This window comes from Vicia villosa, linkage group LG2 (genome assembly GCF_029867415.1).
Source record: "Vicia villosa cultivar HV-30 ecotype Madison, WI linkage group LG2, Vvil1.0, whole genome shotgun sequence".
In the NCBI taxonomy this organism is placed as follows: domain Eukaryota; kingdom Viridiplantae; phylum Streptophyta; class Magnoliopsida; order Fabales; family Fabaceae; genus Vicia; species Vicia villosa.
This window is the reverse complement of record NC_081181.1, coordinates 57,054,042-57,080,594: the sequence shown is the minus strand read 5'-3', so window position 1 is coordinate 57,080,594 and position 26,553 is coordinate 57,054,042. Positions and strand designations below refer to the sequence as shown.

General features: G+C 35.3%; 2 protein-coding genes across 2 annotated transcripts; one reads left to right on the top strand and one right to left on the bottom strand.

Moving 5' to 3' along the window:
* The first annotated feature begins 1,360 nt into the window (after nt 1–1,360).
* LOC131650758 (AMSH-like ubiquitin thioesterase 2) lies at nt 1,361–4,432 on the top strand. The gene is made up of 8 exons (XM_058920464.1): nt 1,361–1,517; nt 1,851–2,154; nt 2,466–2,555; nt 3,137–3,199; nt 3,325–3,399; nt 3,536–3,598; nt 3,846–3,898; nt 4,017–4,432. The coding sequence occupies exons 2-8, from the start codon at nt 1,963–1,965 to the stop codon at nt 4,189–4,191; spliced, it is 711 nt and encodes a 236-aa protein (XP_058776447.1). The 5' UTR covers nt 1,361–1,517; nt 1,851–1,962; the 3' UTR covers nt 4,192–4,432.
* A 4,536-nt stretch (nt 4,433–8,968) lies between these two features.
* On the bottom strand, nt 8,969–9,952 carry LOC131650757 (uncharacterized). Its single transcript, XM_058920463.1, has one exon. It carries the CDS (start codon nt 9,786–9,788, stop codon nt 9,039–9,041), a length of 750 nt encoding a protein of 249 aa, XP_058776446.1. The 5' UTR covers nt 9,789–9,952; the 3' UTR covers nt 8,969–9,038.
* Nucleotides 9,953–26,553: the final 16,601 nt, after the last annotated feature.

The window sequence follows — 26,553 nt, the reverse complement described above, 5'->3', positions numbered from 1 at the left end:
TTTCACATAGACTAAGAAAATATAATAATTGAAATAGAGATAATTTTACCAAATTTTTCTTATTTGTTATTGGTGTATTCTTTTTATCATTAATACAATGTGAGATAAATAGTAAATTAAAAATATTAATTAGAGAATATAATTGAAAGATAAAAGTTAAAATTACATTAAGACTAAAAGCAACACTTATTTTAGAACAAATAACTTTTACAAATCACGTTTATTTTGGGACAGAGAGAATATTAATTATTTTTGTACCAATATATTTTTAATTATATTTAATTATTTATATTTTTGTAAATTATAATAAATACTCTATAAAAATATTAACTATTTCTCTCTATTAAAAGATAAAAGTATAACTGTTTGGTGTATCTTTTTATTGACTTATCTTTTAGCAAACAATATTTAGAAAAAGTTCTTTATAAAAAGTGATTTTTATTTTAAAAATAGAATTTAATGAGCTTCTATTTATTGGTTGAAAGTAACTTTATAATAATTTTTTAAAATATTTACTTATTTATAATTATATATTTTTGAATTTTAGTGAACACAATTTATACTATCACATTATTATAAATTATTTTTTAATTCTTCTTTCCAACTCTAACAAGTTTGTAATTATTTTCATATTATTTTATTTTATTTAATTAAAAAAATATTCTTTCACGTGTCAACATTATCTTCATATATTTTTAAATATTTATAAAAAATATTTATTTAATTTTCTTAACATATTTCATATCTTTTAGGATTACAGTAGTATTTTATTTTAATTTGCATCAATTTTTTAGTAAAACATTTCTAAACATATATCTAATATTTTATTATATTTAAAAATATGAACAAAAATTAATACTTTCCCTTACAAATATTTTAGATCAAACACTGTTTTTAGACATAAAATCATATTTTATTATTTTCTCATTTTTTTAGATTATTTTATCTATATATTAAATAAAATATTTTCATATATATATATATATATATATATATATATATATATATATATATATATATATATATATATATATATATATCAAATGATTAAGTTTAAATTTTTTTAAAGTTGAAAAATTATAAATATTATCAAATAATTTTAACTTTATTTATAAAATTCTTATTTTCAACTTTAACGTAACTTTTATAACCGAAAAAAGCTCGGTCCCAAATAGTATCTAAGATTCAGTAGCACTTGAACAAGATGATAACGTTCTAATCTAATGACAGTTTTGACTTTAAATGTAATTCTAAGAAATACAAAAAAGTTAAATCTTAAAATAGAACTTTTTCATCTTTTACAAAATAATACTCCTATTAATTATTTAAAAAATTAATATTACAATCAATCATTTTAATTACTTTTTCTCACCCAATTTTGTAAGCAAAAGTATAATGTTACCGACATGATAAGAGCAGAGTTGGTCACTTTGATTCCGTGGCAGACTCTCTCAAAGGACGTAATCAGCTTCACCATTCACTTTTTTCCTCATAACAAAAGCTTCAACATAGCAAAGGTAACATCAAAACATGTAACAATCTTCTTCTAATTTTATCTTATATATTGTTTTTTCATGAATAATTTTGCAATAATTCATTTATACACACAAAATTTAGTTGATAGTAGCAAGATAATTGTCTCTTCCTAGTTACTCTTTCAGTCTCTCTAGTTCTATGATTGTTGATTCTTGTATCTAGCAATGAAATTGGTTCTTTCTGTGGATTTGAATTCTGTTGTTCATCAAGAGATTATTTTTTGGTTAGGGAAAATTAGGATTTTCACTAAAATAAATGAGTCTAATGATATTTTAGCTTACAACATTAATTTGTTCTGCTTGTTTGGGATGCAGCTTAAGGGTCATTGATGGAAGCAGCTAAGATTTTCACTATTCCAATTAGGAGATTTGAGTAGTGTAGCTGGTGGAGCTAACTGAATATATATTTTTTGAATCACTTTGTGCTATGGAATTCAGTAAATCTTTTTTAGATCATAAAGTAACTAAGTCTTCACCTTCCCCTGCACTATGTTGTGTGGAGACAGTGCCTAAAGATGATGAACAAAATTCTCATATTACAGCTTTTAATTCAGGAGAAGGATCTTCCAATTCCGGTAATGAATCGTCTTCGTCAACTACCGTACGCGATGTGCATATAGTAAGAACCACTACTGCAAATGTTGATTACTTGAACAACAAATTAGACTTGTCTACTTTTTGTTTTACATTATGTAGCAAACACTGATGGTTCAGATTGAATGCGTGTCTGGTGTCCGATGTGTGTCTGTGTCAACACAGACGCATCTGATTAGATTCTGATATTCTATTTTCTCAAGCTATTAATGGTTTTGACATATTAGGGTTGTGTCCTTGTTTGGGTGGGTGGTTCATAGGTTTTACAACTAGTGGACTATTCATGACTCTTGAAGATTATTTATGCTTAACAAGTATTCATTTTGTATTTTCCAGTCAATGCGGTTAATGGAGGACTTTCTTGATCTTGCGAAAGAAAATACCGAAAAGGATCTGGAAACATGCGGTATACTTGGTGCATTTCTGGTAAGAATCATTTTAAAACCCTAAAAATTGTTTAATTGGTCTGTGCGCCGAAGGCCTTACCAAGACTGATATTAGCTTTATCAGTATATGGCATAATTATCACCAATTTCCGCTAAAGAACATCTTTAGGCTCTTTCTATAGATTCAGAATAAATGAGATTCACATCCTCAGTTAATCTTTGTTGCAACTGTATTTCTTTTTCTTTTCCCCTTTCTTATGCGTGTACTCTTGTCATGTTTATTTCCACAACTGCTTCTAATGCTTCTAGATAATTTTCTTACCTTATGTCTTGTATAGCTGCTTTTATGTACACGGCATTCTATTGTCGAGATAAGTGCATGTTTGGAATCAGGATGCTAACAAAGTCATGCTGAAACCGTCATTCCATTGAATATCCAAAGGATAGTTTTTGGAAAAATCACGGTAGCAAACCGTGATTCTGCCAAATGTACCCTCAATCCAAACACGTTTTCAAATCTTTCTTAGGAGTATTTTATGGAAGTGAAACAAATAACTTGATCAGAAATAATGCTTAATACAATTTGAAGTTTACATGTAACAATATCTTTCAATTATCCAGGAGAAAGGAACCCTCTATATGACTACACTGATCATACCGAAGCAGGAATCAGCATCTAATTCTGTTAGTAACCACGGGTTATTCAATCCTACATTCTTTTGGCCTTGATTTGCATTATTTTATCACATGTTTTCAAGAGGGCTTGGTTTTATTACCGCTTGTTACTAACTTTCTGCACTGTATTACAGTGTAATGCCACAAATGAGGAGGAAGTTTTCACAATTCTAAATGAAAGATCCCTTTATCCTGTGGGATGGATCCATGTATGTCCTCCTAGTTTTTTGCTATATTATGACACTACGTTTAGTCTTTTAGCGCAACAATCAAATAGAATTAGCAATATTGGTTCCTACTGGTTTTACTTATATCTAACCCTTACCTTTTTCTAAACGTTTTTAGACGCACCCTTCTCAAAGTTGTTTCATGTCATCGGTGGATCTGCACACTCAATATTCGTACCAGGTAATTGATCCAAATACAACAGTTTCTTGTAAAAGCATTTCTTTGTTCCGCAATCATCAACTTCAAATAAGCATCTAAAGTGTTATCTACTTAACGAAGATATGTTGCATAACACATTATCCAGTGAATTAAATCAGAGTTCCTATTAACACCATGGCTTGTATATTGACTTGAAATGCATTCTAATTCTGTATATTTTTTCTTTGCAGTCTGAATTTGAACTTACCGTTTGGTGTTATTTTTCCAGGCGATGATTCCGGAGGCATTTGCCATTGTATTGGCACCAACTGACACCTCAAAGTATAATACTTGTCTTTCCTTTTAAAAACGATTCCTTGTAGTGACATCTAATTTGCGTAATGGTGCAAAAAATGGCTCGGATTATACATTATTTTGAAGTTATATATTCTTTTTCCAGGAGCTGTGGACTCTTTCGCATAACCGAACCTGATGGGATGAATATTCTAAAAAATTGTCCGGAGAGAGGATTTCATCCACACAAAGAACCAGATAATGGGAGCCCTGTGTATGAGCACTGCTCCAATGTGTACAAAAATTCCAATCTAAGGTTTGAAATATTTGATTTACGCTAAAATGACTCTGATTCTGCACATATTATTCCAGGAAGGAACGATGTATATAGTATAATTACAAGAAGCATGTAATATTTACACCCAAAAATTCTGATATACAGTTATTGTATCAATTGGTTTAATGTAATAAGGTCAGTTAGATACATACCTCTTGGATATTCATACTTAATCAGGATGGAAACTTTAAAGATAAATTGAAAGTTTGAGGAAATAAACTCAATAAAGATTTCTTTGATTTCTAGCTCTGCTTGCATCAGAATCTACTCATGAAATGCACTTCTAATCACAGAAAGTTGACTTCATTACTGTGATAAGTTATTGCATTTTCCAAACTTGGAAATTGAGACGATACAAAATCTAAACATTCATGTGAGTAATGTTTTAGTTACATGAATCTTAAATGAACTAGCATATATGTGCTGATACTTGAGATACAGTAGCGAGATTAGCCTTCTGCATTTTGGTATTGGTGTTGATATTTATATGTCTAGCTTCGGTTGGATGCTTCCGCAACTCTTTCATCTCGTCCTCAAGCACGTTTAACATCATAACTAGCTAGCATGTATGGTGTTTCCCATCTGAGCCAAGGAGATATCAGCAAGTGTCATCATTCCTTTAGCTCTCTTCTCAGGATGCTGCCTCTACGGCTCTATGAACTCTCCCTATACTCATGACCCTTCCTTGAGCGACTTAACATGGTCCATAAACTATGGTGACAGACATTGTAGAGTCCTAAACAATAAAACACATGCCAGCTCCTCCAACTCCATAGTGGAATTAGATCAAATGCATTTGTCACTCGTCATATTTTTTTTAAATTTACTGGCGTTGTTGGATGAACACAAGCTTGATCATCAGAACTGGTGATGTAATTGTTAGAATATTCGATAACTTCACTCTTAAGCTACTTCACCTTTTAACTCTTATTTGTTATAACTCTTATTTGTTAGTCAAGAGTTACTTACACTTTTTGTTTTGGTGGTTAGTTAGTTAGTAGCTTATGAGGAGTTGTTATATAAGCTAGTTGTATCACTTTGTACTTTTTGAGCAGAATTGCTCCAATGTTTTAACATGGTATCATCCACCATCTCGATCCACCCTTACACTTCTGCGTCATTCTATCTCTGATCTTTCTCGCTTCATCTTTTTCATCTAAGTTTTCTTGCTTCATCTTCTTCAATGGCGCCACCGCAAAATACTCAAATTCTTGATCCACAATTCGATCAAACAAGTCCCTATTTTGTTCATCCAAGTGATGGACCTGGTTCAATCAAGGTTACACCTCTTCTTAACGGTTTGAATTATCATTCTTGGACACGATCGATGCGACGTGCACTTGGCTCCAAGATGAAGCTGGAATTCATCGATGGTTCCATCACAATTTCAGATGATCAGTTTGATCCATCCATGCGTGCTTGGAATCGTAAAACACAAGATTGCAACAAAAATTGGAAGGTCCTTCTAAGACAAGAAGATAATAAATTGGAAGGTCCTTCTACGATAAGAAGATAATACTATATATTTGAAGTATTTTTACATGATATTTAGGTTGACAAGTGTATTTGTAGGAAAATGACAATTTTTCATATTCTTTGTTAGACATTAGAGACATTTATTTATTACTTGGTTTATCCTAATCTCGTTATTTTAAACAAACCCTAAAACCGGAATGATTATTAATCTCTAAACCCTACTATTGGTAATAATCTTTTTTTGGTAAAATAGTGATATATTAATTTTAAATTTTTAGTGATATATAAATTGGGAAAAATTCAAGCCCAAATCCAAACTCAATCAAAGCAGATTTTCTCCGTCAAATTCGGGCGGATTCGAGTGGGTATCCACTTATACGGATTATATTGCCATTGCATAGTCATGTCTGGTTCATGGACCTGGATTCCATGTCTCTTGTCGAATGTTCCATCTCCAATTCTTTATCGTCTTGGATCTAATTACCAAGACAGGCATTTCTGATACAATCAGAATAAACACAAAACTCAAAGGAGATAAAAGACCTAACAAACACCAAAATCTGCAAAATTAAAACAACAGCCTGCACACAGAGAGACTCAAAAAGCCCAAGACCTACAAATGCATATTAAAGAATTATCTGATTTGTCACAGCCTGTTGCTTACCATATGCAATATGACAATATCTAAACAGTCAAGTGGATTTAATTTTTATTGATTGAATGCATAGTTAAACCCTTTCACGTTGCTCTTTAGTCATTTTCATGACAGCCATTTTATCTCTTCTAGTCTAGACTAAACCGATCCATTTTGTCTTGAAATATTTTTTCATTGCATGCAAATTAGATTACCCTTAATCATTCTACTCTCGCCCTTTCAGATCAGTCCCGAGAACTGATAATAATTATTCAGTGTTGTATTATGGAAAGCAGTACTAATTTTCAGCCATCTTAATATCTCTTGCCATACTTCAGTAATAGTGCATCCGAAGAATACATGTGAATATGTGATACATTTTCTTCCTTATCACATCTGAATATCTGAGATTCCATCAAAATACCTCTTTTAAGTATATTGTCTTTGTTAGAGTTTTATTTTGCAATAATCTTCACTTTAACACTGAAAATTTTAAAGGTACTAACTCATTCCATGCATTTCTAAGGGTATCTTTGGATTAGTGGAATGGAATAGAGTGGTATATAATCAGATTCTATTGTTTGAATTGGTAAATAACTGATGGAGCGGAATAAAACATGATGGAACTTATTCTATTCTATTTCACTCAATCCTTTGATTTTTATTCTCTCCAATTTGGGGTTTATGCAATTAAATAAACTAATTTATTTTGTTATGTCCAGTGAAATTATAAAAAACCCATACATTAGAATGAAATTTCTGTTTCATTCCATTTCGTTCCGCTTCATTCTATCATGTGTCATTCCGCTCTGCTTCGTTCTAGTCCATCAATCCAATTATAATCTGAGTTTTCTTGAGTCTTCAAACCTATATGCGGCTAATAACACTTCGTTAGCCTCTCTAACCAAATATAATTTTCTCGACCAAGTCCATGTATCCTTCTCATTTTATTTTAGAGATATTCTCTGTATTTTTTTCTTTAATTTCAACTCTAACTACCTTTCCCTTTCAAACAATACTCTTCTCCATCTAAGGCTACTCTGCTGTGATTCTCCATTTCTATAAATCACATCTCTTATTGTAATTTCTTTATTTTCAGCCAACACAAAAAGACATGCAAATCTATTTTCCCCCATCCCTTCAACCAAAACATAGTATCAGTCACATTTCCTTTCTGTCTTGATAGTTTTTCTAAACACCAATCCAACTTAAATCTCCAAACCCCTATCTCAATGTCGTTAATGTCTCTCCACCAAGTCGTACCTTGACTTCCATCCCAAAACTATAACTTATTTTTATCTAAAATGGACAGTATAAAAGATGACAAAAAGATCCCTACTTGAAAATATGCACACATGTTAAATTCTGGACCAGGATTGAATGCCTCTAAGATGGAAAAGACATGGTGCATTTTCATCAATCTATTCCATCTCATCAATCGGATGCACCACACAATGCCATATTTCTATATTTTGTTTTTCTAAACCATTAGTACTAGGTTGAATCCAAAATTAAATAAAACACAAAAGTTTCGTTCTCATGTTGTGCATTTGAAAGGGCTTAATGATGTTGTTTCTACCAGTAATTACAACAAATAGAACATTATTTTGGTGAAATAAAATGATATAACCAAATCTAAGAATTAGAAAGGAAATATGTTGTTGGCTAATGGGGTTCAACGACAGCCGCAAATGCAGCAGTCGAACGATGGGAAATACAGCGACCACAGAATCATGGAGGTGTACGACGATGCTGTCTCTCTTGTTTAATCTTCCCCTTAAATTACAAGGATTGGTATTTAATTTTATGAAATAATAACCATACAAATAACTTTGCTTGGTGCATCCTATTTGCAATCTTGATCCTTAAATTCATGGACAAAACCTGTCTTTCTGTTAATATTATGCAGTGTCTGCTGACAACAAAACTAAAGGACAGGTAGAAATTGGAAAGAACAACTTTTGTGATTTTAAAGTAAAGTTTGGGTGCGTTGTTGAAAAATTAATTGAAATTGGGAAGGACAACTTTGTGATTTTAAAGTAAAGTTTGGGTGCGTAGTTGAAAAATTAATTGACTGTACCAGATGTAACACCAATCTCTAATAATTCATATACAACTTGTTGCGAGTAACAAATTTATTGCGTTTCACTTAAAATCAAAACTGTAATACATGTTGAACTTAAGTTGAAAATTCAAAAACTGGATACAGAGGCTCTGCAGTTGTTGTCATATTCGGTGTTAAAATTTAGATATTAAAATAACACAACTCATAGTTTAAATTTACATATCTCTGAGTTGATGCTTTCACCTTGAGTTAAGTCTCTCTTCCTTTTGCTGGCATTACAGCTGCTTTCATTTATGTGATAGAGGGTCGATCCACCAACGATTTGGACAGTTCATTCATAATAATTATGTTTCTGGTTGAAGCGCTCAAACAAAATTATCCTCACATTACACAGCCCATCAAATAGATAAAAATCAATATCCGCACTCACTGCGGAGACTAATCTCTCGGGTTAGGATGGCCACGATCGAAATGCTTTGAGAATACAATATGCTGTTGTTTGTAATCCTTGATACGCACAAATATTTAAAAACTAGAGTACTATTATCAACAAATTTACATGGAAAAGAACCCCAAGTTAGCTTGATATATTCATCAAACACTTTCAAAAAAAACTAAATTAATAATAAAAGAACATGAATCTAATTACATGAACTAGTCATAGCAAAAAAAATCCTCAATAAGGATGAACATTCCTACTCAATCCCAATCCATTAGTACTCGAAAAGAACCCAAACAACTCTTGCCTATACGGCAAGTAAGACTTGCGTTTATCACTTTCCTTCCTCGCTTTACTCATCATATAATGTTTCTCATGCGCCGACGGTGCCGGTTTCCCCTTCGCCGACGCCACTTTCACCTTCCTTACCACCACGTTTTTCGTCTCACCGGAACTCGCTTTCTCCACCTTCGCCGGATTCAAAAACACAAAAGCATCTTTACCGTCACTGTTACTTCTAAGCTTCGGATCGCGTAACTTCCATAACTTTGATGATCCCGTCGAGTTACTCTTCTTCGCTACTTTTGGATTCCACTCGCAGTACGTCCCTTCTTCCACCGCCGCGGAAGTCGACGATGTTGCTTTCCCGGAAGAAGATGGAGATTCAACGAAAATCTTCTTCACCGGCGAACGGCTTCCAGATTCGTTATCGGAATCGTCGGTGAAATGAAGATCCTGACCGAAAATAGGAAAAATAGGACGAATCTGACCTTTCTCAAACACATCATCAGCGGAAATCGGCGAGCCGTTAGGATCTGCGAAAACGAAAGTAAACTCTTCATCATCATCGTCATCTTCTTCTACCTCATCTTTTTCTCGCTTAACTTCGTTTTCGGTTTTATCGTCTTCGATTTTCAGCTTGGCGAAGAAATCGTTTTCGAACTTTCCAGAAACCTCACTGAGAGATGAACCTGAAACGGTTTGCATTGTGATTATTTTTGCTGTAACTGAATTGAAATTGCTATGGTTTTTTTTGTTAGGTTTGTTGAGAAGGTGGTTGGAGTTGAAGATTGGTGAGGAGGTAAATGAAGAAGGTTATTTGGTATTTATATATGTGAGTTGAGGAGGCTATTCCATTCAAACGTGGGTTACTTTTTATTTTTATTTATTATTTATTGGGTCTTCTGAAAAAAAAAAAAAAAGGAAAAGAAGTTGTACTGAAAAAAAAAGGGATTTTCCTTTTTTTGAATGGCATTCACACGTTTTGTGTGTTCAAACTGTTAACACGGAGAAGCTTCACCACACCTTCGAGAATGAAGTTCCTTAGTAATAACGGCTTGAAGTCAATATTTTAAAAGGAAAATGGTTTTTTCGTGTAGGACAAGAGATGTACATGTACTAGTATTAAAAGGGAATATAAGAAAATTAAGTTATTTAAAAATTGTATCTAGAAGGATAAGATTATTCAGGGTATTTAAATGTGATTTACTGGTTGGTGCGTGAATTTAAAAAAGCATGGGCAGAGCTTGCGTCACGGGTTATTAATGGAAAAGGCAGTGGCTGGTCTCATTGATGACTTGGGTAAATAGGCGTGGATGTAAGAAGTTCGGATATTTTACAAAATTGAAGATGCATTCATATTCAAAATGTATCAAATACGGATATTTTGGGGATACAGTGTGTATTTTAAAAGTATTAATATTTTATTTTCTTAAAAAAATATTTTTTTTATTGAATAGATTTAGCATACTTCAAATCTATACATATAAGTTTTTAATATATGTGAGAAATTAATAAAAATTTATTAGGAATAAAAGTATTTTAGAGAAGAGATCTAGGGTGAATTTGTTTTAAGGTTATAAAAATTATTTTTGAAAATATGACTATATTAATATTCTCATATTTGATTCAGATTTTAAAATTTGAAACTTTTTATTTCAAGAAATATTATTTTATATATAACTTTTTAATTTTTATTCTAAGACATAAAGGGTGGAAATAAAATATCTCATGAGAATAAGTTGGTTCAACTCTAACTTTCAACTATCATTCTTAATCATTATTATTTATTATTTTTATAATTTAAAATTAAACAAATTTTATTATTATTTTTAGAAATCTAAATTTCTACCGAAACACATAGGTTGGAACAATGTTCTCGAAAATAATAATTCTAAGAATAATATTTTAAAAAATATAATCTTAAGTCATGAAACAAACACACCCTCAATGAATTAATGTTAAATGATACGTTTATTTAGACTTTTTAATGATGCTTATGTTGATATTTTTAACATTAATATTTAACAGTTATATATATATATATATATATATATATATATATATATATATATATATATATATATATATATATATATATATATATATAAACTTCCATCTAAAGCATTATATTAATGATGTTAGCGTGAAATTTTTGCTAACATTTTGACATGAGTATGGGAATTTTCATAAATTAGACAAGTACACTTTTTGACGGACATGATTGGGTGATTCGAGGACATTTTCGACAATAATAACGATTTGAACAGTTTAAGAACCAAAGACACGTGGAAACACATCAAAAGATAAAAATTCGCGTCGCAAGATACATGTCGAATTCTAGAGAGATAACCGTTGTTGACAGTTAATGATGTACTTATTCTAGTAGATTTCGATAATCTAGCCAAGATTGGCATTTTATTTTATTCTCTTTAGAACTCTCACATCTGATTTATTGAGATCTCAAGTTTGTGAAAAATTATATTACGTCTTTAATTCAATCACTTTCTATTGCCTTTTATAGTTTTCTTTTTTATAGTTTCTTTTGTTAATTTAAGAACATTTATCCGATTTCTTTAGTTATTTGCATTAAAAATAACTTACAGCACTATCACATTTTTTCAAAATATTTCACATAAAGTATTTCAAGGATTTTCGAGTTTGTTCCTATAAGTGAACTAAAATTCGTGATTGTTTGCTAAAATATTAGTAAACAAATTGGCACATTCAGTGGACTACTTTTGTTCAAAATCAAACTTTTGCAGAAGAGTGTTTGTGCTCCCTGATTAGTAAAATAGCAAGTGTACTATTTTCCCTCTATAGTAATAAAGGGAAAATTCCCCGAATATCGATCTCAAGGACTGCGTGATATTATAGAGTTATTATGAATTCAATTACACAAAAAGCCTTGGGGTTTTTGGTTTGGAAATTATAATTGCAAATAAAAGTAAAAGAAATATTTGGCCAAATATGAGTAATCTTCCAGGGTAGGTGTGTGCATTAACATGTAACAATTCTGAACCCTTGTTTCATAACAAAATTCAACTATCAATTACCAATTCTTAAGGGTGTTTGCTCCTAAGTCCTTAGTGGGCAAACCTTTGAACATTCAATCCTAATCCCAAAGTCCTTTGATATTAGTGATGAATTCAAGCATTATTATTATCAAGAATATTCCGGTTACTATAGGGTATCCCTAGTCCTAGGTGATATCTACTATAGTATAATGGTATAAAAACCCTAACAATGGAGGTCAATCCTAATTGTTAGTCATAAATCAATCCAGTTGGTCCGACGAGGAAAGCGTTAAAAACCTTATACCATTAAATTGAACGTGAAAGAGAAATATGTTATTGAAATTCGGAATTCAAAATCATCACAAATGTTAATCAGGGACACCCCCCTAGTATTGGGGGGTTTAGCTACTCATATCATCCAAAGAAATTACAAAGATATCAAATAAAGACATTACAATAGAGATGATGAACTTTGATCTTCAATGGCTTCCGCTCATGAGGGTTCTCTGTTCTTCTTCAATTGCATAGGCTTCTTCTCTCAATCCTCCAATTCTTCGTGTGGCAAAAAGATCCCTAATTCATCTTGAAAACTCTCCTAAATAGTGTAGACTCACTTAAGTTGGTTGGAAATCCCAAAAACACCCTTGCAGGCCATCCACTGAACAAAATAGGAAAAATCACTGAAATCAGCGTCATCACCCAACACGGGCCCCCGTGTTGGCTCCCTGTCATATTTGTTTTTATTGTTTAGTCCCAGGCTGTGCAACACGGGTCGTGTTGTGCAACACGGGCACCCATGTTGCTTCACTGTTTTTCCATTCTTTTATAAGCTTCGCCTAGCTCTCCTCCTGACACGGCCCGTGTTGAGCAACACGGCCACCCGTGTCAGACCTCCTGAAACATGCTTCTGAACTTCCTTCGAAACTCCGAGTTTTGCACTAATTTACTCCGATTTCTCCATATGAGTCTGAAAATATTAAAACATACAACCAAAGCATAAAATAACGAATAATGAAATAAAACACTAGATAACATAACTTAAAGATACTTAAAAACATTGGTAAATATATGTGTGAACCACTGATCAAACTCCCCCAAACTTAAACCGTTGCTTGACCTCAAGCGACAATTACAAAAGTTAATGACCTTCAAAGCACACTGGTGTTCATACATGAGATATCCGTTTGTATTGATCAAGAAACAGTTGGTCCGACATTCACATGACGCGACGAGCTTCTGCTACAACATTAAACCTTAAGCTCCCCTTTCGGATACTCTCCAACTATGCTTTGCACTTAAGTCTCTTTCCAATTTTCCTCCTCTTTCATTCGGACAATCATATTAAGGCACTGCATTTCTTATAATAATCATCACATGCATGAGACGAATCAAGGCTTTTTATTTTCTTCTTCTGGCACCAAACTAGCAGCATTTGCTACTTTTAATTACCGATGAAATTTTCAAACTTTGCAGTTATATATTGTCCTTTTGGACGACGTTTGGGGATCAATCTCCTTTGGGCTGAATGACCGGGTGAGGGTTACCCAACTTAGCGAGCCGATTGCCTTTTACCGCCTTTTCATCATTTGGTGCCAACTTTATATCTTTTTTTTCTCAACTAGTCATCATGCAAGTGAATCTGAATTATGCCAGACTGTATCAATAAACTACTCGAGGAGTACTTCTCAGGAGACAAGTACTATGGTGCAAATCTACATGTTAGACTCGTATTTCTTTTAGGGAACCAAGGGTGTTAAACGAACCTCTTCTTGTTGTAACACCCTTCTATACCCCGCGGCAATTAAACAAATAAATCAGAGTAACATGCGCAAGGGCGTCACAATTAATAAATAAAATAAAACGCATCGGTCATAAGTCATGCATTCACTGAAGGACATCTTAACATAACTCATAAATAAACTATCTCATGTTTTACACAGCGGAATGAATCATCAACTAGCATTACATCATCAATGCTTTAATTCTCAAATAAAATAAACAAAACAGAGTTAATGTCATGCACTTAAAACAACGTTCCCCAGTGTTACACCTATCAGAGCATGACCCGACGCTAACCGACACATTGACCCATGAGCTAAACCTCACCGAGTCGGAGCCGCTATCCTCAATCTGAAAAATATAATGTAAGGGTGAGTCTCATTCGCAATTAACAAATATTATTGCATTATAAATAACAGTACATCAACAGTTATATTATTCACCCAATTCATCTATATCCAGATCATCCATCAACATACAAACACATACCACCAAAAGCAATACAAGAGCATACATATAGTCATGTTATCAAATCCATGCAAATGAATGCAACTGACTTTATGCATGTGGTACCAACATCATCAATGGGAATCACCCACCGACCAATCTATCATCATCCAGATACGGCCCTGCCAGCACAAATTCCACACAATGGGAATTCTGCCATTCACTGAATCCTCTCATCATCTAGGATTCAGCCCTCATCAATGTTTATGAATGCATGCAAACATATATATAACATACTTTCATCATCTCCATTCTATGAGTAGCATCATTTATACTCATTTCATCATCATCATCATTATTAAGCATGTTCATATATACATTAACATTATTCATTACAATCAATTATCCGTAAACCACAAAATCACACCACAAAGTTTACTCATTCTCAAACAGTACACAAAACAGGCCTACAGATCGAAAGTTACGCGTCATAGGACTTTCCAGAAAAATCACAAAACAGAAATTTCACATACAGAAGCCATACGCGTATCATCAAGCCCATACGCGTCCATACGCGTATCACCATCCCTCATACGCGTACCATACGCATTTCATCATAGTCAAAATGGCCTAAAAACAACCTCATACGCGTATCAACCCTGCCATACGCGAATCACCAGAATCAATTTCCTCTTGAAAAATTCACATACGCGTATGAGTATCCTCATACGCTCCTCATACGCAAATAGCCAGTACAGTGTATTTTGGGACAGGGCAGCAGCGTATCATACGCGTATAGCCCTTGGGGAATGTCCCTCATACGTGTATGACTCCATCCCATACGCGTATGACACTGCTCCATACGCGAAAAACCAGAAAATGCCTAGAATTCTGCAGTTTACGTATCAGTCCAATTCTCACTCGTTTCTACTCATACCAGTCCATGTTTTGAGTCTAAAACAGTCCAATTCTACGTTTTCATTCACAGGATTCATTCAATACAGATTAATCTATCATCACATGTCAATCTACACATCAAAATTCCAAAATCTAAACCAATTCTTAGAACCCAAAACCTAACTCTGACATACAAACAGAATTGACTCAACAACACAACTATTTGTTAGACGCTGGCCTTAGGATCTAGAGGGGGGGTGAATAGATCTTACACAGTTTTGCAGAATTAGTTGAACTTTAAGCGGAAGTGATTCTGAATCGACTCGCGTCTATTCCGAACCACTATTGAAACGATTGTATATGTGTTGAAACCACTAACCAGCTTGAGATAAACGATAAGAGAATACACTATAGAATCAATACGTCGCTCTATTGAAAATCAATTAACTTCTTATATGATGAACGACATTTGCAATGCAGTAATGGTGAAAGAAGCAAAAACACAAACACTTGGTGATAATGATCAAATTGATGGTGGTTCAATGTGTGATGGATTGTGATGTTTATATAAGTCCTTAATTCACAATCTTAACACTCGAATCGTTGATCAATTTGCTATTATAACCAAATATGAACAGAACGTAAATGAAAAAGTAAAAGCGACAAGAACACGATATTTGTTTAGGCAGTTCGTCGATCGTCCTCGCTACGACTACGTCTGCCCCCAATTCCAAACTGAAATTGGGAAATCTTTCATTAATGTTGAAAGTAGTATATACAAAGAAGATAACAAAGCGATAAACCATAAACCAATTATGTCGATCCTTTGAATCTTCTTCCCCCTTAATCTTGAGTCAGATCAAGGTTATCCAAGAGCTTCACTTAATCCCTTTTCTGCAGTGTCTTAAATTTCCTTGAACCCTTGTTCTTCAATCTTCACACTCAGATGGATCCTCGATGAAACCTCTTGATAAAAACCCCCAAGAAACACCCATCTTGGAGGACAAAAACCGCAGATTTTATTCACCAAAAACCCCACAAATCTTCACCCACTAGGAATCTTCAATTCCGTTCCATGGACGTTATCGAACTCGATCACTAACCCTCAACGCAAGAATGATTATGTGTAATTGTGTTGGAGATGACGAAGAACGAAGATGAGAAGCCTTTGTGTATCTTTCAGTCTTTGGTGTTGCATTCAATAATTGAACCTTTGATAATATATATGAGTGCTTATCAGTTGGAGCCAAGAATAACAGACATTTTGGCATTTTTGATCAGTTAGGTCGACCTCTTGTAGGGCTTAGGTCGACCTAGCAGAGGTGCATTAACTTGAAATGATTTTGCTCCCAGTTAGGTCGACCTGTTTGGGAAGTAGGTCGACCAAAATTCTCTTCAGATGAGTTTTTGGGATATTTCTTCAGTTTAGGTCGACCTAGTTGATGTGTGGGTCGACCTAGCAGAGGTATGTGAAATTTTCTCCATTTTAGGTCGACCTAGGTTGACAGTAGGTCGACCTAGCTGCTGCTTTTCTGCATTTTTCTTGTTTTGCTTATATTGGGTCGACCTATATGCATAGTAGGTCAACCTGCTCTGTAACAAATGACCAATGCTTGCTTTTCCTTGAGTTCATCTGCAATGCTTGCTTTTCCTTGAGTTCATCTGCTTGTCTCTTGTTGCTTGTATGCTTATTGAGTTTGCCATGAATCAAAAACATCTTTGTAATTGTGATCTTGTATTCACATACTCCCCCTTTTTGATGATGGCAAACCGATAGTAGAAGCTTTGGCAGTAAGTAATGAAGGCTCAACAAGGCTCCCCCGTACACTCTGCTGATCTCCCCCGTACACTCAGCATCTATCTCCCCCTTTGACAACATCAAAAAAAGAAACAACGAAACAGAAGAGAAGAGTAACGGGAGAAACATAAAGAATACCGGCATTCATAGTAATAGATCACAATAAGAGATGATAATTGGAAGAGTCTGTTAGAACAAGAATTGTTCTGATCAATTATCTTAGTTTTGATGATAACAATAATATGAATTTTGCTTAAGATAATATGGTACTCTAATCCAATGCAATTTCCTTTTCAGGAAATATATAAAGAGTATGCATAATTCAGCGCTCAGAAGCTTTGTCTCAAAGGGTTCAGCATGCAACATCAGAACATGGTCTGGCAAGACATCAGAAGATGGTCGAAGCAGAATCAGAACATGGGTCTATGGAAGCATCAGAAGAACAAGAGATCAGAAGCACTGAAGTTCTGATGGTATCACGCTCAGAAGCACTTCAAGGTCAGAAGATCAGAAGATGCTTTGCACCAAGCTGTTTGACTCTGATGATATTCAAACGTTGTATTCACAAACATCAGATCAGAAGGAAGTACAAGTGGCAAGCTACGCTGACTGACAAAAGGAACGTTAAAAGCTATTATAGGCTACGTCAGTAGATACAGCGTGAACAAGGCTCGAGGTAGTTGACAAAAGCGTATAACATTAAATGCGATGCTGTACGGAACACGCAAAGCATTAAATGCACTCAACGGTCATCTTCTCCAACGCCTATAAATATGAAGTTCTGATGAGAAGCAAGGTTAACGATTCTGAACAAAAACAACTCATATTAACTTGCTGAAACTCTGTTCTACTCAAAGCTCAGAATCTTCATCTTCATCAAAGCTCACTACATTGCTGTTGTAATATATTAGTGAGATTAAGCTTAAACGTTAAGAGAAATATCACAGTTTGTGATTATAGCTTTTAAGAAGCAATTGTAATACTCTTAGAATTGATTACATTAAGTTGTAAGGAACTAGAGTGATCGTGTGGATCAGAATACTCTAGGAAGTCTTAGAGGTTATCTAAGCAGGTTGTAACTAGAGTGATCGTGTGGATCAGTATACTCTAGAAAAGTCTTAGAGGGTATCTAAGCAGTTGTTCCTGGAGTGATCAGTGTGTGATTAGAAGACTCTGGAAGACTTAGTTGCTGACTAAGTGGAGAACCATTGTAATCCGTGCGATTAGTGGATTAAATCCTCAGTTGAGGTAAATCATCTCTGCGGGGGTGGACTGGAGTAGTTTAGTTAACAACGAACCAGGATAAAAATAACTGTGCAATTTATTTTTATCTGTCAAGTTTTTAAAGCTACACTTATTCAAACCCCCCCTTTCTAAGTGTTTTTCTATCCTTCAATTGGCATCAGAGCGCCGGTTCTAAGGTGCAAGCACTTAACCGTGTTTAGAAAAGATTCAGGAAGAGAAAAACGCTTCAGTAAAAGATGGTTGATGAAAGTGAAAAGTCTACACCTGCATCTACATCTGGCTCTGCTGAGCAACACAACGGTAACAATGGTTATACTAGACCGCCGGTATTTGATGGTGAAAACTTTGAATACTGGAAAGATAAACTGGAAAGTTACTTTCTTGGTCTAGATGGTGATCTATGGGATCTTCTGATGGATGGTTACAAACATCCAGTAAATGCCAGTGGCGTAAAGCTGACAAGGCAAGAAATGAATGATGATCAGAAGAAGCTTTTCAGGAATCATCATAAATGCAGAACTGTTTTGCTGAATGCTATCTCTCATGCTGAGTATGAGAAGATATCTAACAGGGAAACGGCCTATGACATATATGAGTCCTTGAAAATGACTCATGAAGGAAATGCTCAAGTCAAGGAGACTAAAGCTCTCGCTCTAATCCAGAAATATGAAGCCTTCAAGATGGAGGATGATGAAGACATTGAAAAGATGTTTTCAAGATTTCAAACTCTTACTGCTGGATTGAGAGTTCTTGACAAGGGATACACCAAGGCTGATCACGTAAAGAAGATCATCAGAAGCTTACCCAGAAGATGGGGTCCTATGGTGACTGCATTCAAGATTGCAAAGAATCTGAATGAAGTTTCTCTGGAAGAGCTTATCAGTGCCTTGAGAAGCCATGAAATAGAGCTGGACGCAAATGAGCCTCAAAAGAAAGGTAAGTCTATTGCATTAAAATCCAATATCAAGAAATGCACTAACGCTTTTCAGGCTAGAGAAGAAGATTCTGAAGAATCAGAATCTGAAGAAGAAGATGAACTGTCCGTGATCTCCAGAAGGCTAAATCAACTCTGGAAGAACAAGCAAAGGAAGTTCAGAGGCGTCAGAAGTTCAAAGAAATTTGAACGTGGAGAATCTTCTGATGTCAGAAGATTTGACAAGAAGAAGGTCATGTGCTATGAATGCAATGAGCCTGGACACTTCAAGAATGAATGTCCAAAACTTCAGAAGGAAAATCCCAAGAAGAAGTTTCATAAGAAGAAAGGTCTTATGGCAACTTGGGATGAGTCAGAAGATGATTCAGACTCTGAAGATGAGCAGGCTAACTGTGCGCTGATGGCGACAGAAGATGACGGATCAGAATCTACATCAGAATCAGATTCTGAAGAGGTATTTTCTGAACTTACTAGAGATGAGTTAGTTTCCGGTCTAACTGAACTTCTGGAATTCAAGTCTCAGATCAGTCTCAAATACAAAGAGCTGAAAAAGCTATTTGAATTTGAAACAAAGAAGCTTGAGTTGGAGAATTCTGAATTAAAAGAAAAACTTTTAAAATTATCCAATAATGTTGGATCTCCTTCTGATTCAGAAAAATCCACTCCTAGTCTAAACCATATTCTGAAAGAATATGATTTAAGTTTCAGGAAGTTCTTATCTAGAAGTATTGGCAGAAGTCAGCTAGCTTCTATGATATATGCTGTGTCTGGAAACAAAAGAGTCGGCATTGGTTTTGAGGGTGAAACCCCATACAAACTTGAACCTGTTGATGAAATGAAATTTACATACAAGCCATTGTATGATCAGTTCAAGTATGGCCACTCCCATGATATTAGGCACACTTCACATGCTCAAAGTTTTCACATAACACACACCAGAAAGCATGTGACACAACCTAGGAAATATCATGAAACTCACATTAAAAATTATCATGCTGTTCCTCCTATTGCTTACAATGTTAAACCCAAGTTCAATCAGAACTTGAGAAAATCTAACAAGAAAGGACCCAAAAAGATGTGGGTACCTAAGGATAAGATTATTCCTATTGCAGATATCCTTGACTGCAAAAAGGACAAAGCACAACATGTCATGGTACCTGGACTCTGGATGCTCACGACACATGACAGGAAGAAGGTCTATGTTCCAAGACCTGGTGCTTAAGTCTGGAGGAGAAGTCACGTTTGGAGGAGATCAGAAGGGCAAGATAATTGGCTCTGGAACTATAAAGTCTGGTAACTCTCCTTCCATTTCTAATGTACTTCTTGTAGAAGGATTAACACATAACCTCTTATCTATCAGTCAATTGAGTGACAATGGTTATGATATAATCTTTAATCAAGAGTCTTGCAAGGCTGTAAATCAGAAGGATGGCTCAATCCTATTTACAGGCAAGAGGAAGAACAACATTTATAAGACAGATCTGCAAGATCTTATGAGTCAGAAGGTGACTTGTCTTATGTCTGTTTCTGAAGAGCAGTGGGTCTGGCACAGAAGATTAGGTCATGCTAGTTTGAGAAAGATTTCTCAGATTAACAAACTGGATCTTGTCAGAGGACTCCCTAATCTGAAATTCAAATCGGATGCTCTTTGTGAAGCATGTCAGAAGGGCAAGTTCTCCAAACCTGCATTCAAGTCCAAGAATGTTGTTTCTACCTCAAGGCCATTAGAACTCTTGCACATTGATCTGTTTGGCCCAGTCAAAACAGCATCTGTCAGAGGGAAGAAATATGGATTAGTCATCGTAGATGATCATAGCCGCTGGACATGGGTAAAATTCTTGAAACATAAGGATGAGTCTCATTCAGTGTTCTTTGATTTCTGCATTCAGATTCAATCTGAAAAAGAGTGTAAAATCATAAAGGTCAGAAGTGATCATGGTGGTGAATTTGAGAACAGATCCTTTGAAGAATTCTTCAAAGAAAATGGTATTGCCCATGATTTCTCTTGTCCTAGAACTCCACAGCAAAATGGGGTTGTAGAACGAAAGAATAGGACTCTACAAGAAATGGCCAGAACCATGATCAATGAAACCAATATGGCTAAGCATTTCTGGGCAGAAGCAATAAACACTGCATGCTATATTCAGAATAGAATCTCTATCAGACCTATTCTAAATAAGACTCCTTATGAATTGTGTAAGAATAGAAAGCCCAACATTTCATATTTCCATCCTTTTGGATGTGTATGCTTTATTCTGAACACTGAAGATCATCTTGGTAAGTTTGATTTCAAAGCACAAAAATGTTTCCTTCTTGGATATTCTGAACGCTCAAAAGGCTACAGAGTATACAATACTGAAACATTGACTGTAGAAGAATCAATCAATATCAGGTTTGATGATAAGCTTGGTTCTGAAAAACCAAAGCAGTTTGATAATTTTGCAGATTGTGATATTGGTATATCAGAAGTTGTTGAGCCAAGAAGCAACGCATCAGAAGCAGAGCTTCTCAGAAGCAAAGAATCTGAAGATCAAGTATCAGCTTCTCTGGAGAATCTAAGCATTTCTAAAGAACCATCTGTCAGAAGATCATCCAGACTTATCTCTGATCATTCAGAAGATGTCATTCTTGGAAAGAAGGATGATCCTATCAGAACAAGAGCATTCCTTAAGAACAATGCAGACTGTCAATTAGGTCTTGTATCTTTGATCGAGCCAACTTCTGTTGATCATGCTCTAGAAGATCCAGACTGGATAATTGCTATGCAAGAAGAACTGAATCAGTTTACAAGGAATGATGTTTGGGATCTTGTTCCTAGACCAGATGGACTCAATATAATAGGTACAAAATGGGTCTTCAGAAACAAGCCCAAAATGAGAAGATGAGAAGTTCTTACGTATGGGTATTTTCTAAAATGAAATTTTTTTTGAAGTTCTGATTGAAATCAATTAGAAATTGTGATTCAGTTATTACTAATGTTTCATTGTCTAAGTTGATTCAGAATCTCTTTAAAAGCAAAACAGCTGTAACTGGCTATCCAGATGGTAAACACGTGTTCACTACTCCTGGACAAGCGTGCGTGCAGTTGAGGGGACGTCTACTTAGGTAACTGTGCAAATCACGTCTTTTGTCATTATTATCTCTCCTCACGTCACGTAACATTAAATGCTTTTCATCATTTACTCTCTTTCAGTTTTTCTTTTTATATTCTTCAAACGTTTCTTTTCCCTCTTATATTTCTCTCACTTTGCATTCAGTTTCTTTTTCGTTCTCTCTCTTTACATTCATATCATAAACCCTAGTAGTTTCCAATATCTGCAACTTCATCATGAATCCATCGTCAAGCTCTGGGAATCAAGATAATGATCGGAAACAAAAGAGAAAGGCAACTGCTGATCCAGAAACCAAACCAAAAAGAGTAAGGATCACCTCCCTTGACGGTACCCCTCAATCACCTCCCTCTTCAAAGACCTCCACCACCTCTTCCTCCTCATTCATCCTCTCGGAACTACCCTCTTCACCATCTGATATCTTCTCTCCTTCAACCCATCCATCAGATATTTCTTCATCTCTCTCACACCCTTTTCCCACCAGAACATCTAATCCCTATAGTGTTGTTCTTCCCGACTCCAGGTTCACTGTCAACCCTCCAACCCCTACCACTCAATCATATCTGGAGCTTTTACATTCTGATGTAAATGGCTGGTTGGAGATTCTGGGTGCTGCTCATCTTAACCATTTGGATAAGTATGCTACAAGCAACCTTTGGGATACCTTTCGTCAGGATTTTCTGGTTAGGGCTACAGACACTCAGAGAAGGATCATGTCTGAAGCTCCTGGTATTCGTGGTCTTCGGTTGGAAGTTGGTGAAAGCAGCTGTCACCATCTCATCAGGAACAGAAGTGTTCTTGAGAAGAAGATACCTGCAGATGAGTTGGAAGAAGAAAATCTCTGCAGAGACATCGTGGTGTGGAAACCATGGTTTCCTGTGCTGACTGGAGATTTTCAGTGGCTGTTCAACTGGTTCAGAATGAACCCTTCTGTCAAAGCACCTCACATGGTCTTTCCGGTAGTGGTTTATCCTACTGAAGTTGCTGGTCCTACTCCTCCAACAAACCTAGCGGCTATTCTTCAAGCGTTGGAAGATGGAACTTCTGAGCTGCCTGAACCAGAATATGCTAAGGCTACTTCTGAGTCAGACTCAGATGAGGAAATGGAAGATGCACAAGCTGTAGATCTTCCAGAAGATCACCCTGCTGAGATTGCTGTCCCTTTTGGCAGAAATTCAGGTGCCTCTTCTTCTGGTGAAACCTCAGCTCTAATGGAGACCTTGGAAGCTCTTCATCAGAATCAAGCTATGCTGGCTTCTCGTTTGGACGCGCAAGAAGTAGCCAATGCTGAGTTTCGCTCCTTCATGGCAAGGCAAGCTACAAGCACTGACGGGATTCATGATGTTCTGGCGCGGATTTTGCGTAGGCTAGGATCATAGTCCTTTGATCTGAGTAGTTGTCTTTCCTTGTTGCATCTGTTTTCCTGCATCCCTCTTTTGTAATCTTTCTTTTTGATTATCAATGAAATCTTTCTTTGCTTTTACATTCAAGTGATTTTATTTGTCGTTTTATTCATCTGAATCTTTTGAAATATTCCTTTTGATGTTCTGACAAAAAGGGGGAGAAGATAAAGATAAATGATAAATGATTTGATTAATCTATCAGTTGCTGGGTAAAGCTCCCACACATTTACTAACAAGAACTGCAAGTTCTATATGGTTTAAGTGTTTTGCAGGTATAAAGAAGTGAAGAGAATCTTCAAAGCAAACACAAGAAGCAAAACCATAAGAAGTGTTATTCTGTAAAAAGAATAAACTCATGGAAACTGAAGCAAGCTGAGTGCTGTCAAGCTTCAGAGATCAGAAGCACTGATAATAGAATTTGATCCATATTTGTCTATTTGCTATGACAAAATTCTATTTGCTCTGATACATTATTTTAGCCTATATGGCTCTGATACATATCATGTGTTATAATATACATTTTATGTTCTAACTCGTTCATGCTGACTTTTGTCGTTTAGTTTTTGTTCTGTAACATTTCAGGATGTAGAGATGCTCTGATGATGCTCTGGTACATTCAACAATGTTCTGATACAAATCTAGCATGAAGTGATGTTGGTAGAAATTCAAAGCTCTGAAGCTATCCGAGGGAAGCAGAAATCAGAAGCTGTGAATGTTCCAAAGATCCAGAAATTCAAGTTCTGAAGCTGTCCTAGATGGAAGCAGAAATCAGAAGCTGTGAATGTTCTGAAGATCAAAGAAACTCAAGTTCTGAAGCTGTCCTAGATGGAAGCAGGAATCAGAAGCTGTGAGTGTTCTAGGGATCCAAAGAAATTCTAGTTCTAAAGCTGTCCAATGGAAGCAGAAGTCAGAAGCTATGAATTCTCTAAAGACAGAAGCTTATGTGATCGTCTCTACCGAAATAATCAGGGAAGTCTTTTATTAAAGTTCTTCGAGTATTTATTTCAGGGGGAGATTATTTATCTCAGGGGGAGATTGTTAATCTCAGGGGAGACATATTCATATGCTTATGCTATAGCTGTGTAATTTGTCTTTTGCCGTCTGCTCTTTCTGATCGCAAATTCATATCATTTATATATGTTTTTGTCATCATCAAAAAGGGGGAGATTGTTAGAACAAGAATTGTTCTGATCAATTATCTTAGTTTTGATGATAACAATAATATGAATTTTGCTTAAGATAATATGGTACTCTAATCCAATGCAATTTCCTTTTCAGGAAATATATAAAGAGTATGCATAATTCAGCGCTCAGAAGCTTTGTCTCAAAGGGTTCAGCATGCAACATCAGAACATGGTCTGGCAAGACATCAGAAGATGGTCGAAGCAGAATCAGAACATGGGTCTATGGAAGCATCAGAAGAACAAGAGATCAGAAGCACTGAAGTTCTGATGGTATCACGCTCAGAAGCACTTCAAGGTCAGAAGATCAGAAGATGCTTTGCACCAAGCTGTTTGACTCTGATGATATTCAAACGTTGTATTCACAAACATCAGATCAGAAGGAAGTACAAGTGGCAAGCTACGCTGACTGACAAAAGGAACGTTAAAAGCTATTATAGGCTACGTCAGTAGATACAGCGTGAACAAGGCTCGAGGTAGTTGACAAAAGCGTATAACATTAAATGCGATGCTGTACGGAACACGCAAAGCATTAAATGCACTCAACGGTCATCTTCTCCAACGCCTATAAATATGAAGTTCTGATGAGAAGCAAGGTTAACGATTCTGAACAAAAACAACTCATATTAACTTGCTGAAACTCTGTTCTACTCAAAGCTCAGAATCTTCATCTTCATCAAAGCTCACTACATTGCTGTTGTAATATATTAGTGAGATTAAGCTTAAACGTTAAGAGAAATATCACAGTTTGTGATTATAGCTTTTAAGAAGCAATTGTAATACTCTTAGAATTGATTACATTAAGTTGTAAGGAACTAGAGTGATCGTGTGGATCAGAATACTCTAGGAAGTCTTAGAGGTTATCTAAGCAGGTTGTAACTAGAGTGATCGTGTGGATCAGTATACTCTAGAAAAGTCTTAGAGGGTATCTAAGCAGTTGTTCCTGGAGTGATCAGTGTGTGATCAGAAGACTCTGGAAGACTTAGTTGCTGACTAAGTGGAGAACCATTGTAATCCGTGCGATTAGTGGATTAAATCCTCAGTTGAGGTAAATCATCTCTGCGGGGGTGGACTGGAGTAGTTTAGTTAACAACGAACCAGGATAAAAATAACTGTGCAATTTATTTTTATCTGTCAAGTTTTTAAAGCTACACTTATTCAAACCCCCCCTTTCTAAGTGTTTTTCTATCCTTCAGAGTCCCCCCTTACCTTAGCCAAATTCTTGATCTTGGTCTCTTCCTCTTTGTTCTTCTTTCACGTTCTTCGTGTTCCAACTTATCTATTTTCACGTTCTATTCCTTCCTTCTCAATTCTAATTATTTTATGAAAATAATAATAAAATTAGTAAAGGGCCTTCCTATATCACACCCCCTCTTTTACTATTTCTCACATGGCCCAAATTCCATAAACCATTATTTTCACAAAATCCTTAATAATTCTAATTATTAATTCAATATTCCAAATTAAATTAATATTAAAATTATACGGGTGTTACAACTCTCCCCCACTAAAAGAGTTTTCTTCCTCGAAAACATACCTTAGGTAAAGAGCTCTGGATAAGAATCCTTCATCTGGCTCTCTAGCTCCCAGGTAACATTTCCTTCAGCTGGTCCTCCCCAAGCTACTCTGACTAAAGCTATTTCCTTGCCACGCAATTGCTTC